This window comes from Gallinula chloropus, assembly GCF_964237585.1.
Source record: "Gallinula chloropus genome assembly, chromosome: 2".
Taxonomy (NCBI): domain Eukaryota; kingdom Metazoa; phylum Chordata; class Aves; order Gruiformes; family Rallidae; genus Gallinula; species Gallinula chloropus.
In genome coordinates, this window is record NC_140086.1 from 154,666,148 (window position 1) to 154,685,329 (window position 19,182).

At 41.8% G+C, this 19,182-nt stretch overlaps 1 protein-coding gene across 1 annotated transcript in view; it reads right to left on the reverse strand.

Moving 5' to 3' along the window:
* Positions 1–11,310: 11,310 nt before the first annotated feature.
* The window catches only part of RBM33 (RNA binding motif protein 33), a gene marked incomplete at both ends in the record, with an annotated part of 96,529 nt that continues 88,657 nt past the window's right edge, over positions 11,311–19,182 (reverse strand). Inside the window, 2 exons of the mRNA XM_084279730.1 lie at positions 11,311–11,359; positions 11,550–11,638. Of these exons, the coding sequence (XP_084135856.1) occupies positions 11,311–11,359; positions 11,550–11,638 (138 nt within the window). The remainder of the gene's footprint in view (positions 11,360–11,549; positions 11,639–19,182) is intronic.

A 19,182-nucleotide genomic window follows, 5' to 3' on the forward strand; every position in this document is an offset into this window, starting at 1 on the left:
TCAGGTAAATGGGGTTTGGCTGCCAGGTCTGGGTTTGTCACACAAAAAAAACCCGGGCTGGAAAAAGAAAATAGGAGATATTTACAGTGCAGGGGTTCTCATATGGCACCCTGGGCTCCAGCCACTACATCCCTGGTGTTTCCCCTGGACCCAGATTTTGCATCCAGACATTGTCTGCAGATGGCCCCGGTTCAAGAATAAGGTTAATAATGATAACAAGAATAAAAGGAAAAGCAAACAATAGGGAATGACAAAGAACAGATAGATATCAGGGGTGCTGAGTATCTGCAGAGAAATCCTAAATCCATCCTGAATCAAATTCACAGAATCACAGAATGTCAGGAGTTGGAAGGGACCTTGACAGATCTAGTCCAACCCCCCTGCCAGAGCAGGATCACCCAGACTAAATCACACAGGAACACATCCAGGTGGGGTTTGAATGTCTTCAGAGAAGGAGACTCCACAACCTCTCTGGGCAGCCTGTCCCAGTGCTCTGTCACTCTTACAGTGAAAAAGTTCCTCTTTAAATTCACATGGAACTTCCTCTGCTCCAGGTTGCACCCAATGCCCCTTGTCCTGTCACTGGCCATCACTGAGAAGAGCCTGGCTCTGTCCTCCTGGGTCTGTCCTCCTGAGTCTCACCCTTTACATATATATAAATATTAATGAGGTCTCCCCTTCAGTCTCCTCCAAGCTAGAGGCCCAGCTCCCTCAGCATCTCCTCATAAGGAAGGTGTTCCACTCCCTTAATCTTCTTTGTGTCCCTGCACTGGACTCTTTCAGGGAGTTCTATGTCCTTCTTGAACTGAGGGGCCCAGAACTGGACACAATATTCCAGGTGTGGTCTCACCAGGGCAGAGTGGAGGGGGAGAAGGACCTCTCTTGACCTACTAACCACCCGCCTTCTAATACACCCCAGGATGCCATTGGCCTTCTTAGCCATGAGGGCCCATTGCTGGCTCATGGTCATCCTGCTGTGCCCCAAAGTCCACAGGTCCCTCTCACCTACGCTGCTCTTCGTCAGGCCAGTCCCCAGCCCATACTGGTGCCTGGGGTTGTTTTCCCCAGATGCACTTGCCCTTGTTAAATCTCATTAAACTGCTCCCCACCCAACTCTCCATTTTAACTCTTGCTGAACAGCAACACAGCCCTCTGGGGTGTCAGTCACCCCTCCCAGTTCTCTGTTGTCAGCAAACTTGCTGACTGTACACTCTATTCCCTCATCCAGAGGTCATCAGTGAATATATTGAATAGCACAGGTCCCAGTATGACCCCTGAGAGACTCAACTAGACCCAGGCCTCCAGCCAGACTCCGTCCCATTGATCTAAACTGGCTTCTTCCCTTCAACCAGCTCTCAACCCACCTCACTACTCAACCTTCCAGACTAGAAATTCACAGCAGACCCTCTGTTGTGTTAAAGACCTAGCAGGGATTCAGATGATGAGTCATTTGTAAATTGATTTCCTACCAACTTTTCTTAGTGCTAGATGTCAGGACAGTCTCAGTTTCTAATGATGAGGCCATGCTTGTGAGCTAGATTTTGCCTGCACACAAAACACTCAACACCAGCTACTGCTACTACCATCAATGTGACCCAGAGAGCACTGTACTCTCAGGAGCACCTGGCCTGGGGACCATTTTGCTCTTTGCAGAGCTGAACAGACAATCCCTCCTTGAGAAGGTGCCCAAAATCTCCCTGGGATCTACCTTGGAAAAAACAGCCTGAAGAGCCTGCAGCCTCCTCTGCCATGAGGGCTGTCAGAGCAGCCAGAGCATCCCACCCCCTGAATATGTTTGACTGCTATCAAAACCAAGGGAATCACTGCCTTTGACCATTTTTTTGAAGCTTTTGGTCATTCCTCAACCCTCCAGCCCTGCATTAACTAAGGCTGTGGAAGGACGGCACAGAGCATCATGCTGAGCACCTGACTCGCTGCAGAGACTAATGAAAGAAAAAACCCTCCAAAAAACACTCTCCACCTGTTCTACTTGCTTTGCTGTGAGGGAAAATGGTGTGATGCTGGTCAGGGATGTCTACGTTTCAGAAGGCACATCCTACTTTGTTAGCAGCCCAAGAGAACAGGACTGGAATAGGCTGCTGGGCTATTCAGTCACAGAATTGTAGGGGTTGGAAGGGACCTCAAGAGATCATCAGGTCCAACCCCGTGCCAAAGCAGGTTCCTTAGGACAGACCATACATGTAGGCCATCCTCTTGCTGATGTCTTAAAATCCTTTTTATGGAAGTAGAGTCCCTTCATCAGTAATTTAATGAATTCTGGCTGTTAATTAGTGGAATACAGGACCAGAATCAGAAGAAATGCTAATGTTCAGCTCTCAAGTCCTTTCTGCAGCATTCCCAGTGCCCACAGCAACTCCGCAGACCGATTTTCCCAGGTCAGCATCTTTCCTGTTTCAGAAGCTGAAGGTGTTTCTTCCCCCCACCCCTCCCCAGGATCTTTTCAAAACAGCACAGACGGGTGAAATTATTTACCATATATTCAACATTTGAAACCAAGGAGCCGTGGCACCGTGCGACCAGTCAATTCTCATTGAACCCAGCTAAGGATGTTTTCTGCAGCTTAAGCCCTGGGTCTTTGAAAGGCTGAACGTGTGGAGCAGGAGGAGAGAAAAATCTTTGCTAGCTGAACCAATTCAAAAAACCTCCCATGATAAAAATTCACACAGGGGTTCCTACTTAGTGCAGCAAGGAGGTGGTTGATTAGGTCGCTATTTTGAAGTCCAGCACTAAATCTTCATACTACACGTACGCATACTAATGGTTCAATTCTGGAAGTGCCTGATGTATCACCCATCCTAAAGAGACAGTCATCTTTTTTCTCATCGTTCACCACATCCCTAGGTCAGCTATCTGCAATTCATTCCCTGCTCCTTCCCTCTTCCCAGTGACTCTTACAGCAAAAATCCTTATTTATTAATAGCACAGAGCACACTCCTGCACTTTGCAAGATTAAATTTAATCTTGCCTCTATTATTCTAATTCTCCATCTCATCCAGCTCCTCCAAGATGTGCCGATCCTCCTATTCCTCCTCCTCGAGCCCACCCTCACACGTGTCCCACCATGCTCAGTGAGCACAGCCCAACTCTTCCTGCCCAAATCGTTACTTATTAATGTCAATTAAGACCCCTGTCTGAAGTACTGCATTAGGCATCTCAACATCTGATTTTAAAGGTTTGTTTCCACCTCTCCAGTAACTAGATTTGCCTTCTAATTCTAAAACAAATAATCTAATTCTAATTCTCTTAAACATTTTAACCATTCATCATCTGGAGATTTTAACTTCTCAAGACAGTATGAAGCCTCATACCTGATCCTAACCCGTGCCCTCATAAAGGCACACTGGTTTTCCCCTGTGCCACGCTGTGATTAAGCTGGTGAGTTTCCTGCAAGAGCAGATGTTGTGCTCAGGGGTGCATCAGCCTCCCTAAAACACAATTCCTGCCCTAAGACGGCAGGCAACAGAGACAGGGAAAGAAGGTACAAAGAAGCAATGAGATATAGCTCATGGGGTTTGGGATTTGAAGGGTTTCAGTGAGGCTTCTTGCTTGGAGCTTTCTGTAGGGGAGGTGGTGATGCCGCAGCCGGTGGATAATTACAGTGAGCTCCTCCTGTTGATTCAACACAAAATCATGGGAGGAAAGCGAAGTTGGAACTTTGTAAGCAAAGATGGTTGTTCTCACATTGCTCATGGTAAAAAATCACATCAGAGGCAACTCTTTTACTCCACTGAGCTTTGTAAGGTCCCGGTGTTGCTGGTCAAGTCTATGTCCTCTGTCAGGAACAACTTGGAGCATCATCTGTCTGCCCCAAAGTAGCAACGTTCTCTTGAGCTCTATCCCAGTAACGTGTGACATGCTACTTGTGCTCACCCAAAACATGAGCCAGATCACAGGCAAACACTTTGAGTGATACCAGTGTAAGTCAGATTTTTTACATTTGATTTTGTGAATAATTTTAACAACCTATCAAAAACCCCTGCACAGTGCAAGGTAGCAGATACTGACCTCTTCTCCTGATACATGGAATGCCAGTGGAATTGGCCTTCGCTTATGTGGACATAATGGTGTTTAGAATGTAACTGATGGTGAGCATATGGAGCTTGCCAAGAGCTACTCTTCACATCATAAACTAAGAAGGGTGATATTTGAAAGCAGAATCTTTTATTAGACATGTCAGCAAGGCTGAAAAGAAGTAGAAAAGCTTCTACACACTTTTCTTCCTCTCTCTGTGATACGAGATCCCTGTTAGCCTCTGAACTAGCCACACAAGCCCCCTTTTACCATCACCGAGCCTCAGTCCCTCGTTCTTCCATCTGGTGCAACTCTGCACAGCTCCAAGAACCCCACACCACGACGCTGATGTAAAAGCAGAGGGCCTAGAGATGCTACCATAACCAAAATGGTAAAACAACACAGCACACAAAGCTTTTTCTGTTAAGTTTAATGTTCACGTTTTACATCAAGCAACAACAGAGGAAACGTGATGAAGATCCAGTTTTCTAGACATATTTTAGGTACAACGTATTTAACATGCTGACATTTTCAACAGGGAATTACAATCTCGTACATGAGATCATCTTTGTGTTTCCATTTTTACATTCACTTAAATAGGAACGACAGCAAGAGCTCTCACACGAGCGGAGGATTTGGGATGGTTCAGTATTACACTCAAGAAATTAGCGGAAAACACCGTGTGCGGATGATGCTGCAGAACACATGAGGCAGGCGAACCCCCACTGGAGTCAGAATGATACAGTCGGCTGTAGATTTTATATCCTGAACTGCTAATAAACAGACTCTGTAATCCAGATTAGAGCAATACATTTGAAGTGATTCTCAAAAACACCCAAATATATAGAGAGTTTAAGACTTTACAGGTTAGGAAGGATCACATTCAGTAATAGTAATAGGAGGCAGAATTGTCTCGACAGTGTTCGTATTTCTACGTGGCCATAAATAAAAATTAAAGTGCTATTACTATCACTGAATTCAAGAACAGAACTCCTGGAAAAGTGAAAAGGATAAAACGAGTCATTAATCCTGTTTTGCTTGACACAAACACTAGAACACATACGTTAAATGTTTTAATTCTCCAACACAGGTAAAACTGCAAAGCAAAACCGTTAAGTGATGCTTCCCCAGCGCTCTGGGACAGGCAGCATCTCCCAGGGTGTGATACCTGTAAAAGCAACCTCAGCTTTATGTACCAAAATGGGCTTTCAGGGTGGGAGATCTAGGCTTCAGGTATCCTCAAGAGAGCCTATACAGACAGAAAATAGAGCGGAAGATTGAGCGCAACCCACTCAGGAGAAGGTCTGGAGAGATGAACAGGGAGTGAAAGGAGCAGGAACTTAATAAGGATACAAATATCCTTGTGGAAATGGAAAACTGAGGAAAAATAAGATGGAAATGAGGTAAAGCAGAGGGCAAAGGAAAAGGGTACTGTGAGAGAAAAGAAAATGCTGACTTAATTCTAAGGGCCCTTTGCCTCTATCGGAATTGTATGCAATGGTATGGAAGGCCAGCTGTGAACAAACAAGTGTTAGCATCCTCTCTTTGCTGTATCTGGAAGTGAAAACGTTCATTAATTAGAAGTTAAGCTGTTAAAAGAAGTTTCAACACCTGCAATAGAAGCCCTGCAAAAAATGGGTTGTTACTATGTAAAAGGAAATAAAACTGTAAGGTTCCAAAGTCAGCTTGACAGGCACTAGGGGAAAATTAAATGCATATTAAAAAGCATTATATGCACAGAAAGAAAATCCTGGGCCACTGAACAAACATAACATTAATGCAGCAGCGTTCTCAGTTGTGATCTTTTAAAGTGTCTACACACAACATTGCAATACAGCCACATTTAACTGTACACAGGTTCTTTTACAAAAATATTCTTAATCTCTAATACCATTTAAAAATTTTTTTTTAAAAATCGCTTAGCTCCAGTGCTGTTAAATAAACCCAATGTCACCTGTTGAAAAACTGTGTATATATAAAGCCCATTTCCAGTTAGTTAGAAAAATCAGTGCATCCAACCCAGAAGTGAGAAAGCACCTAAAAGACCCAGTGAGGTTAACTTTCCCCTCGCTCGAGATTTCCTTGAGTGCAGCAAGGACCACACTTTTCACCAAAATAAGCACAGAAATAGAAAATGGAGGTGTTCTGGTTTTGGGGTATTTTTTTTAATTAAAAACAACCCCATCCCTGCAGCGTTACAAAGAACAAAATGATCCTTCCCAACCATATCATACCAGAAGTTGGTATACGTAAGGATCCAATATGAATCCATGGTTTTATACACAAGACCCTGTGGCTCATGTGGATAAGTAGTCATCTCCAGGTTTAAAAATCAGGTTACAAAAAAACCTTACATAAAATCCTTAGGATTTGATATTAATTGAAGAAAATACTTTCAAGTATTATGTTTATGAATTAATTAGAAGTTAAGGCACAATTTAAGGTAACAAAAAGCCCTGTTACCCTAAATGACCTTTATCATATAGCTAACTCTCTGCAATCTGTTAAGCATAGGTTTCCTTCACATTTAACTCCTCATCCAACAAGCTGCTAAAAAAAAATATATAGATATAAAATGCACCAAAAAAATTGTAACTTTAAAAAAATAAAGGTTTGTATGTGAACAAAAATGCCTTTTTGACAGTGAGCAGGTGAAGCCAGGTTTCCACCTTCCAGTCTCACAACCCACACAAACACAGTACTACGCGGAAGACAAGAACAACACAGTACTACACCAGGGAACAAATATCTCCAGAGTTAGACAAAAATCAGGCAAAACCACCCCAAAAAATCCCCACAAAAAAAACAACCCAAGGAATGAACATCCCCCCGCCCAGGCTGCCCACACCCACCCTTTGACCCCCTGCCGTAAAGGCAACACACCCACACAGACAGACAGACTCGCAGTTACCGTGTGTAACTATGGGAAGCGCCTACAGCGGCTTCTGGGGAAATTGCACAATTTCAAGGTCAACAGATCAAAGATACTATGTTTAAGAAAATCCATTTAAAATGCAGCATCAAGTAAAAGGGTTTTTTCTTATTTCAAATAGCTGGACAATGTTAGGGGAAAAAAATGACAAAGAGCCTCAAAAGTAATTCTGATATAACCTAGAGTTCTGTAAAAAATACCTCTCTAGGATCCTTGCAGTAGAAACCTAACATCAAAGAGCTGAAATAACACTCAGCCTGCCTGGCATGTTAATGGCTAGGAGGACTTTTGTTGTTTTGTGGGTTTTTTTTAAATGGGAATCTGGAAATTTGAAGTGAATCTTCAAAATCAAACTGGGGAGTAAATAGGTATGGGAAGATACGTATCACAGGTGAGGTGCCAGTAATCTTCTTTCACAAAGTTATATTGGAGATGTATGTGGGCCAAGTACAATATCCCTAATGTATTCTCTAGCACTACTCATTTTCATCATGGCAGCTTCTCCTGCAGCTATGAAGATGCTAAGGGACCTGTCTTCCTCCTGCCTAGCACTCATGACACCGAGCTTTTCAAACATCGTCCTCCCACACAGTCCACGTGCCACACCAGTCGCTAACATTGCGACGAACCAACGTGTTACATGACCGGCTCGCGTTAGGTGTAACACCACAACATCCCAAACTTTTGAGAACAATATTACACGACAGACCTCATTTGCACTTGTACAGCACAGCGGAGCAAACCTAAACACCCCCGTGCTTGGTCTGACAGTGCACTGTATTTCCCCTCAAAAGTTAAAGGACACAGATTTTTATATATATTTTTTTTTTTAAATTAAAAGTAGAACATTCTACTAAAACACCACAGATCATATGGCCAATCCAATCTTTCAGTCAAGGTAAAATATGATTAGTTATGAAGTGAATTCTCCAGTGCTACAAGATGAAAACAAAATAATTTGAAGGAAAAAAAAAATCACAAACCGTTGGCTCCATATAATCACCTACTGGAGCTGCCTCTTAAAATCATTATAAAGCTATGCTAATAAAAACTGTGAACAAATAATACACAGATCAGGATACATGTATTGACTTACTAGCATCTTTATAAAAATTTGTAGATATACACAAAAACACATCAACATTTATGGAACTGTATCCATTAAACTTAGGTAAGACAACACAAAAAAAACTAACAAGTAGCTAAGGTGTGGTTGACTGTAAGCATTTTGAGTAACATTTTAATTTTAAAAGGTCAATATTTACATACTACATTAAATGACTTCTGTTGTTGTTGTTGCATTATGCATTGTATTTTGGATGTACGATAAAGAAAGAACAAGATAATGGTTGCAACAGATCTTCCAATAAAGTTAACGTTAAGATGCTCAGATTTAACTATGTGCTGAAAGAGAACATGGCAAGAACACGTCCGTCTAGCTTTACCTCTACTTCCTTTGCGGGCTTTGGGGAGGAGACAACGAATGGATCTGAAGGAGCTGAACTTTCCAAGCTGACCATTGTCAAGAGACCCACGTTTGAGTTAGGGTATGAGAACTAACAAAATACAAACATTTTAACCAATGACTCACCTAATTGCTACTTCTGCTACTGAGTTTAAGGTATTAGAGAATGGTGACAACACAGGCTGTGAGTATGTATGTATGTGTATAAGAAAAATGCATATAGACATACATACATATGGTATGTTCACATATAGTAAGATACTCAGCCACTGCAATAAGCAGCTAAAATCACCACCAGTGATTCACCCGTACCCTGCCTATGCACCAGCAATAATATACTGCAACCACCTTTAAAGAGGATGCAACTAGTCATTAAACAGGCATTGCCTCCTACATTTAAATAGATATGAGGCTATTTCAGGTCTTTATTCTAAAGCCACACATTTGTTTCATGAAAAAAAAATAATTTAAAAACCCAACTGAATAAAAATTCTTAAAACTTAAGTTGGCTGAACCTCAGCCTCTTTGGGATGGATTCAAAACCCAAAGCAGGAGCATTTCTACAAACTTCTTTGACTTTTGAATCAAACCCATATTCTTAGGCTCCAAGAAACCCTCTAACCCCAATAACATTTGCTTCTGACAGGACAGCTGATCAACTGCAGATGTTCCTACTGCTGAACTCAGCTGCTGGCCTGTCTGGCATTTGCATCTAACCCAGATTTCCAGGCACGCACTATTATCACTCCCCTCCGATGTGTCGTCCCATCCTTCTCATTGCAGAGAAGCTGGTCCCTAACGGTGGGATGAATAACTGTTTAATGACTCATTTTAAAGACCAACATTTATTCCTTAAAAATAAAAAATTACATAACCTGAGGAGGCAGCGTAGCGGTCCTGGCGCTCATGGTGCAAGGAGTTAAATAGCACGGGGCAGGACACCTCCTATCAGTCTTCTTCAAGGGCGGCTCCCACCGGGAACTTCCTACCTGCGGCTCAGTCTCTATGTCCTGGGCTTGGGTCTACCCTGAAGCACTAATAGCACTTTTTAAGGTAGAGTAATTGTGCTGGATGGTATTAAATATTATGCATAAATGGGGAACGACACAGATGGGTATAAAAGTCACTTACACACAAGAATTCTCATGATGTTACCGCATCTCATCACTAAGTTGTAAATGGGCTGGAGTATTCTTCCCATTTTTTCCCCAGCGCAGTTATTTCCAGAGTACCACATCATTCCATATTATTTCAATGAACAAAGAGCAGTTTTACCTAGAAGCCTTTTACCAGCATTTGTTAATTAATTGTAAGTTTTTAGTAATTTCTACTTAATCGAAAATCTGGACCAAAACTTTAGGAAATCCAATTAGGTCTCTGACTCTGTTACCATTAAATCTTAATTTAAAAAAAAAAAAAAATTAAAAAAAAAATCTATGCTACTATAAACTTGCTTAGTTCATCCTTCCATGCTTGGCATGCCTGTTTTGGATCCCATTCACAGCTGTTTCATTACATACCAATAGTGTTCTTCTGTTGTCACTCAGGTAACAAACCTATAAGGGTTCGGTAAGTCCCATCCCCCACCCCCTTTCAAATAGTAGGTGGAGCACTTAAAAGTATTCCTAAAATAAAGGATGCAGCAAAAGCTCACAGCCTAAAAGCTAAGGAAATGTTCATAAAAACTGGAATCCGATATAAAGATGACATTTTAATAATTTTATTCAGACGTAACTGAAAAAAATCGTTCCTTTGGCAACACCATCTAGATGGTTCCAACCAAAAGGAAAAAAGGTTTTTACTTTGAATAAAATATAAGCTCCTTAATGTTTGCACGTAATTTTAGGGAACTGCCAGGTTCAGCAGCAGATTCACAATGTCCTTGTAGTCCTGTATTTATTGGGAACACCACAAACCAAGTCCTTTCAGTTACGGGATTCTTACGGTTCAGCATTAGTCACAAACTACTACTCAAAAGGGAAAAAAAAAAATCCCTAATCAAAATAAAGCATAAGTCAATCATGACACACTAACCCAAAAGAACTGTAAGGAATGTGCCACTTGTCCTCTGTGACATTTTTGAAGTCACTAAATATTTCTTTTTCCTTGTATCTGGCAACATCATTTAAAACCACCTAGTTACAACTGGGAGTTTTCTACCCCATGATGCTACTGAAGGGCAACGATCCTTGTTTTTAAAAACCAAGGGAAAACACAGCAATGTTATTCCTACACAGGGTTTTAGGGAGTAAGTGGAATTGGAAGGAGAAGATGAAAGTCTGCGTTGGAATAGAAAAATGCAAAGACAGACTTAACACATTTACAGAGATCAAAACTACAATTTTCCAGTGTCACCTCCAAAGCTTCTCGGCATACTGCTACTCAGTGAAGCAGACCACACTTATAGCTATGCAAGAATACCTTCTGTGCTCAGATATGCAACGTAACTAAATGGGTTTTGTTTAGAAAAGTTGAGTTTTCACTCAAATACCTCGCACTGAAGATAAGGGCAACCATTATCAAATATTCTTTGCTATGAAGAAAGTTTTTCAATCTTTCGATGTAAACGTTCTCTCTCAAGTCACTGTGGCCACACAGTCGGATCTCGAAGAACAGTGTCTACGTGCACTGAAAGCATTTTGAAAGAGATTCTGGAGTTCCACGCAGTTACAACAGAAGGTGAACAAACCCAACAGAAATTCCACCCTTTGCAGATCCTCTCCAGTTCAGCTCTTCCGAAGGGCATCGTGCTGCTCTCTGTAGTTCAACGCAGCAGTTAAAGACTAAGCTGATAGGTTTCACAACCCCACGGTTTTGCCTCTGCGTCTCGTGCAGCTCCACAGTACGCTTCTGGTAGTGTCAGGGATTCTCTTGGCAGACATCACTCAACTATCAGTGCCACGTTTATGTGGGACAGATCTATCATGTGCCTGTTAAAAGTTAAAAGAAGTTTATATCTGGTATTTAAACCGATTCCAGGGGTGGAGAACAGACAAGGAGGTCCTATGAAGGTCACTAACAAACAGGAGCTTGATTGGCTTAAGAGAAACATTGAGCAGAGTGATTTAATCTTTTGAAGGGAGGGAAGGAACCGAGGCAGAGGCAGCATTATTTATTTACCTGTGGAATTTCTGTTGAAATGCTAAAGCATGTGCTGGCTCCTTGAATTTTGCTATGGCTTTCCGCTGTTGAGGAAGCATCTGTAAACTCTGCAGAGACAAAAAGCAAAAAAAATATTTTCAATATTCACTTAAAAGTTCCCTTAACTAATTTGGTATCAAACCTGTTGAGATTTTGTCATAGTTTTGTCAGAAGTACTTATTGGTGTCCAGGGAATGGAAAGTGACTTCTGAGACTGCAGCCAGGGACCCAGCTGAAGGTGTCTGAGCTGGTGCATTAAGCAGCTGTACGAGCTGGAAAACCCACACCAACACTCATTAAGCAAAGGCGACAGCTCCTCAATTTGATCCACACAGACAAAGCAAACCCGGCAGCCAAACTCCCACCAACTGAAATAAGAACATTTAACTGGGCAGAGCTCAACTTCACACACAAGCACCTGCAGTCACTCATTTGATGTACATTAAAGGATTAGGACTTTTCACAGGGTAAGTGGGACAGAACTAGACTGTGTACACTCACATTGCTCTAACAAAAAGGAGTGGCTAGCTTTTGATAGACACTGACCACCACACAACACTGATGAACTGGCTTAGGTCACCACTTCAGAGTCCTCCTAGTAACTGGAAACCACGCAACACCCATCCACCCAGATTAGCCCATCCGATACATGCTTCCCATGCCATGAGAGGAGTGTTTCACAATGCTGTAACTACCAAAAAAACCACCTATGTAACACTGAGATCTCCACAAGGCCTCAGCCAGGGCTTTGGAGAACTCATGTCCTTACTCTCTGCCACAGCAGGAAATCCAGGCAATGCCAAGGTGATCCCAGAAAGCTGTCCCATAACCTTGGTGATGAGAAGTTATCAGACTTACTAAGATTAAAGGTGATGCTTTGAGTCAGTATTTTAGTTACAGTAGCACATTTTCCCAAAGACGGTCCAGAAATTCAAGAAGCTGAAATTTTACACATTAAGTAGGTACACACCCAACAAGTGAAGACAACCCGCAACAAGTATTCAGCACCACAGAATGTTCAGGGTGGAAATAATATGGTCCTGTCCTTTTCCTGACTCTGAACACAGTAACTGCATTAAACCAGGTCTTCTGACAGCTTCGTTTGTAATTTTAGAGCTCCATGGCACAGTGGCTCCAACATTCCACAATAAGTTTTAGGTGTTTAATGGCCTATGCTGCAGTGCCTGCAAACCAGAAGTGTTTTGACTGAGCTTCCAGTTGTTCTTATGGCTTTGGATGCATAATTAAAGAATTACTAACTTTCTTCCTCCTGTGCCTAAGTTTCTATATCAAGACAATCCAGCTCTGGACTGAGCTTTACAGATATTTTTACATGCATACACAGTTAAATACACACACATGCACTGGCACCTTGAAACTTTTTGAAATTTCATTACAACTTCTTGATGGTTAAGAATAAATACAATTCTCTGCTCCTGCATCCTCCCTGGCATGCAGCAGCATCCCCCAACATCTGGGTGACTCCAGCACTCTGAAGGTCAGTCTCCAGGATTTTAAAGTTCAATAGCAAAAGCTCTGTGTCATCATCAAGACTATTACAGTACCACCACGTGTCTCTAGACAAACAGCTATTCCTGGGGAAGCCACATACAACCCCACTTGTTGATACACTTTAAGGCTGACAGACTTTGAGATCTCTCAGTGGAAGAATTTTTAATCCAGCTAATGTGCTCCCTGTTCACTCACTCTAATGCAGCACGTTAAGCAAGATGTCAAACGCCCAGGTGAGATATGCTATTAAAACTGTCGTATCTTTTCTGAACAGGTAACACTCACATTGATAAGATGCCTATGTAACAAGAGCCATGGCACCTGATAATCATATTTCTCTGTATCTAAGCCTGACAATTCAGCTCTTCCTATAACTTACCTATCTGTGATTTTGAAGTAATTAATTTTGGCAGTAGCTACACCTTGCACCTTAATGTAACTGACAGGAAACTTCCCTCTCGCCAGGAAAATCACAGAAGTTTAATACTTGAGTCACTCCTGTGGTTTCAAAGTGAAAGTTGAGGAAAAATTAAAGGATTCAGCAAATCTGATAAGCATCAGCAGGTTAATTTGCACTGTATAGTTTTTGGAAAGCTGCTACGATGGAAAGGCTTAGCAACAACACTGTACCTTCTTGGGTTTTCAGTTAGTAGGGATGGGATTTAGCTTTAAAATAAGGAAACACTTAGCAAATGACTTTTGGGTGTGGGGGTTTTTTTAAATCAGAAAGGTCCTGACAATGTTAAGCACATTTTACTGAGAATGCAGTCACACTGCAGAAAGTGCACAGAAAGACCTTATATAAAGCTCAGCTCTTCTAGAGGTTACCTGCTGGAGTGGGTGAAGGAGGTGCTGAAGTTTGTGTTCTCCTGCTTTAGTGATGTCACTTTATTATATTTATAGAACTATATCTAATACAAGTTCTCAACATCATTTTTCTGGCTAGAAAGTAACTAAGGACTACGGTTGGAGACTAAACCATGAAATAAGACCTAGAAACAAGATACTCGTAAGAGTTGAAAAAACAGATAATCTGAATTTCAATTAAAAGAAAGAAGTAAATCTGCTCCTTTCAAAGAGTTAGACACACTTCATGTGAGAAAAAAACTGTCTGAATCACTGAAAGGACAAGTATCTCAGAGCACAGTTGGACAAGAGGAGCTAGAAAAGAACCCAGGGATGCATGCCTTCAAATGTACCCTGCATGTCCTGCTGTCACCTGCTTCTCTCCCATCTCCTGAACCATCTCCAGCCCTCCTCCTGACAGGTGATCCTCACAACAACGCCAGGTCTTACAGCTACCACAGGTGACTCACCCCATGTTCTATGTTCCAGACCACTGTTGTGGTCAACTGAAGAGAAGCTGCATTTAGAGACTTTCTTCCATTAGAACTGAGCTATTAAGGCATTAATATTCTTGGGATGCACAAAAGTAAAATTTCATTTTGCAGTTTATACTCCCATAACAATAAATTATTAACAAGTTGCTCGGTGATTAGCTATAAGAAATTGACTAAATATTGTTAGAGACAACTTACTCATACTTCCATGTGAATCAATAAAGTTTATTGACTAGTTTGGGTATTATGTCACAGCCTGTTCCTACGTTGTCTTATTGCCTTATTTTCCAAAGCAAAACCTACTGCAATCAAAACCACTAAGTACAATTTAATTTTAATACTCAATTGCTTTAGCAACAAAGGCATCAATTCTTGTGTAAACCTAATCTCAATCAGATTTAATTTCCCTTGTTACTACAGACAACTGTGGAAACAAAAAGCCAATCTGCCAAACCACCACCCAAGACACAACCTAGGGTACAGCAGTGACTTTGAGCATCAGGGTCTTCCCAAGTACTGCAGTTACACGTGCCTATGCCTTTAACAAGGGAGAGGATTAAGGACAGGATCAACTACTGCTACAAGAACAACACTTCTCTAGTTGGAAACTGTCCAAAAAAATTACTCCAAATGGTTTTAATAGAAGCTCTCAGCCTTCATTGCACTCAAACTGTGGGACTGAAAATGACGCATGTTTAGGTATGTCAGGTATGTACACTTCTTTAAGGTGTAACAAGAGTTTCATTTTTTTTAAAGAAAACAAGAAATCCAGCAATTACTAAGCTAAATTACTTTGATGATATAAGCATCATAGCCCGCAACATACAAATCTTTGCTGACAGACATTTTTAATATCTCAGCACGAATCCTGATCTAGATTGTGTTTTTCAACAAATCCTTATCTATCATGACTTGCAAATATGAACACTATTCATCCTGCTAACAAAGACTTCTTGAAGATTTGTGTGCTGGTTTTGGGACCACATCTATTTCCCTGCATTACTATTTCAGTGCCGAGCGTTACGCTTACCACCACCGACTGTCACGCAGAGAACACATCGGTACGGTTTTGCCAGAGTGTGTAGGACCTGAGCTGCTGCTACCCCACCCTGTGCAGATGGGTTATCAGCCAGGCATACAAACCAGTGTTCCACTTCGGTGGAAACCTGAAGTAAAGTAACTGCATACTCATCCTACTGGATTATTTCTGTCTCCCTGAATTCAGGATGATACGCAGTTTAGAGCTGATCCTGCATTTAGATGATGTTAACAGCGACAGTCTGAAGCAGATCCCTTTTTTTTGTGTAAACCTGAGGAATTTTATTAACTCAATGTTGTTCGAGGCACTTTCTTAAAAGACTTAGTACTTCACCAGCTTCTGCTTTTGCCAATTCCAAATACACGTGCTAGGAAAATACGTACAAAATTAATTAATTCTGCATACCTTAATTACACTACCTTCCCAGTTTAACACACATTTTTTTCCCCCTTTCTTGAATAATTTGCAACCACTGTTTTCAGGGATAACACTCAGTATTTCTGGCACCCATAACAATCTCAGATAGTCTGAGTGCTCACACATTCACTGCGAGGAGATCCTGAAACTGCCCGATTGCTGTTCTTTCCACTCGCGCTCTCTCACCGATCACACTACCCACCGTATTAGCCAGCTTACTTACAATGAACGCTCTAATAAGTTTCCAAAATTATTGGTACCACAGCCTAATGTATTTCATTCATGTGAAAATCCCTTCACGTGCATTCACCTTTCATTTTTTAAGTAAAATCTGAAGCACTGCCTTAGATATCCTTGAGCTCGCACAAAAACAGATGCTCACTTATGTTTCCAGTATAAATTGTTTCCCCACAATATATCTGAATTCTATTTCCAACACAGTACTGTACACCAAGACAGATTTAACCTTTTGTGATTTCATGCTGCCTAACTACTTCTGGACAAGCTGTTACAGCAAGTTTTAAAAAAGTTTCACTAAACAAAAGCTCTTCTTGTATGAGTCTCTATACAGTGCAGTCACCTAACCCAGTATTGGTACACTTTTATCTATAGACCTGCTTAGTTGTGATATTAATGATATTTGAAATCACTACCCACAACAGTTGCCAAAACCTGGCCACTAAAACCCAATACAGATCACTGAAAAAGTAACTCAGTGTGTTCACTTTAGACCTAAGGTTAATTATCCCAAAGAAGCTAAAAGCATCAGACAGGTCTTTATACAGTCATGATGACAGCTGTTCTCCCGTTTTCAAAGAACATGCAATAATCCTTTGTCTTATGGTCTTCATTAGAATGATAGAAATGAGTCTGTCTTTCCTGAAGAATCATACCTCAATAGGAATTTGAGCTGGATTATTATTCTGTAAGCTACTAGCTTTGTAAGGCCATTCGGGGGAGGCAGGAACGACCAGCCCTCATGCAGCATGGCCTCTGGAGACAGGCCGGCTCTATCGAGCATCACTCGACTTCCTCTTTAATGGGAGGACACTCATGTTCCCTCACAGGAGATTTCCCTGTTGTCCCTCTGCGCTCCACTTGAATCTCCTTTTATCATGAATTGCTAAACTGAAATATCACAATCCTCCCAAACGTCACAGCTCTGAGAAAACAACTTCATTCACATCTTCTCTTTAAGTTGTCCTAGTCAGACGTTCACCAGAGGATGAAAACCCCTTCCTGGATCCACTCAGGTGTAAAGGATTGACAATACACACAATAACTTCCAAGGGATTTCAAATGATTGGTTACTTCATGGACTTGGGCGCACAGATCTACTATACGGCACTTCGAGACCAATCTGAGGTCAGAAGTATTCTGGGCATGTTCCCATTCGACTCTGGAGAACAGAAATTACATTCTGATATATTCTCAGCATTAAAAATAAAACACTGGTTCAGGCTGAGGAGAAATATTTTAAATAGAAAGGATTTAGGCAGCACGGAGCTCATACTGATCTTGTTTATCTCCTTTTTCAGCTCCCCCAGGCACTACCATGGGAAGGAACAGATCTCGTGCTGAAAGGAGAAAGCAACAAAAGCAGTATTTCATGATCACTCACGCTTCTGACCGTGAGTTTGCCTACAAACTGGTTTGAAACTTACTATTTAATTCAACCATGTTAAAAAAAACAGCACAGCAGCTCTGGCTCTTTCTGCAAGTGAGTCACTTTTGGCAACTGGAGCATCAGAAAAGGACTGTTCCCTCTGCAGACATTCCTTTAGGCCTGCAGACCTGCACTGCCTTCAAGTTCCTCATGTAATTAAATCTACAATATTAGTCAAAATAATGTTGAAACAGCCTCTATGAGAACAGCGCACAATAATCTCTAGTTAAGCTTCCCTGCAAAACCAAGAGCCCCGAGACAAAGCAGCAGGGCATCCACAGGCAAACAGCAAGAGACGGCTTGCAGAAAGCAAACATCTCTGACATCAAAACTCTCCAAGGTTACACAGGGAGTTAAAAGGGAGATTAACAGAGCATTGGGAGATGGAGAGCGAGCAGGTAAGAGTGAGACTGGAGTAAGCATTCATTTTGATTATAGGAGACACATGGGAAATAAAAGCTTCCTCCTTTACTTAATTTCTTTCATTGAAGTCAATGGACTACCTAATAGACACCACACTCCATTCACGAGTGAGCTGGGACTAATGGCAGTCCATACGAAGCTGCTAAAAATAGGTATGTGCAAAAAGACAGTGTAAACTTTCCTAACCAGCATCATCATCTGTGTGTGCTCCAAGCTGCTCTGCAACAAGTCCAGCGGCAGCACAGCAGGCACTTTCACAGAATCATTGAGGTTGGAAAAGACCTCCAAGATCATCTAGTCCAGCTGTCATTCTACCTTTCTAACAAGAAGGATCCAATTCTATTTACCCTTCCCTCCCTTCAGTAATTGCAGACACATTATCACTGCCTCACAGTCTCCTGACACCTGAAGCATCTTTCCTAGTGACACTTCCTAGCCATTACCAATGGACACAGAATGTATTTCATCCTCAGCTGTTGCAACTGATCTCTTCCATCAACTGTCCCTCCTTCCTGCTGTTCTGCCACCTTGGACTTCCTACTATCTGCCACTAAAAGCGCTCGGCTTTCTACCTCTGTTTGCAAGATGATATGGGAAGATCTTGAGATGGCATCTCTAGCTCACGTATTTCTCTACAGCAGAACTGAACTGGCCAGGCTCGTTACAGAGCTGCTCTTCTCTTCCCCCAGCCCCAAGGATGTAGCAGGACCAGCCGTTCCTTCTACCACAGCTCCTACAACAGCTGAAAACGTTTTTACAGGTAGGAAGATCACAGAGGTCACCACGCCAGCCCTGTGCACCTTGTGTGATGGATCACACCGAGAACCTCGTGTTGTGGGCACTCTGATCCACGCGTGCTTCTCATTTCCACCCATACCTCTTTAAACCGAAAAGACATTCGGTGATTTTGAATAGCATCAGCACGGACAGCTGCCTTTACCCTAACCGAGCACTAGGTAGCACTGTCACTCTAAGAAAGCAAAGAGAAGCACACAACATGGCAACTGTTCTTCCTTTCTGAGACCAGGCAAGAAATTACTTTATCAGAGAAAAACTCGTATTTGTAAAACTACTCAAAATACACCGACAACCAGAACATCTCAGAACCTCCGACACACAACAGGGGAGTTTTTTGAGGGGGTTGTGTGTGTGTGTGTTAAATTTTGTTTTTAACTCATCAGAATTTACAATCTTAAATCTTCACAAAGCAACACT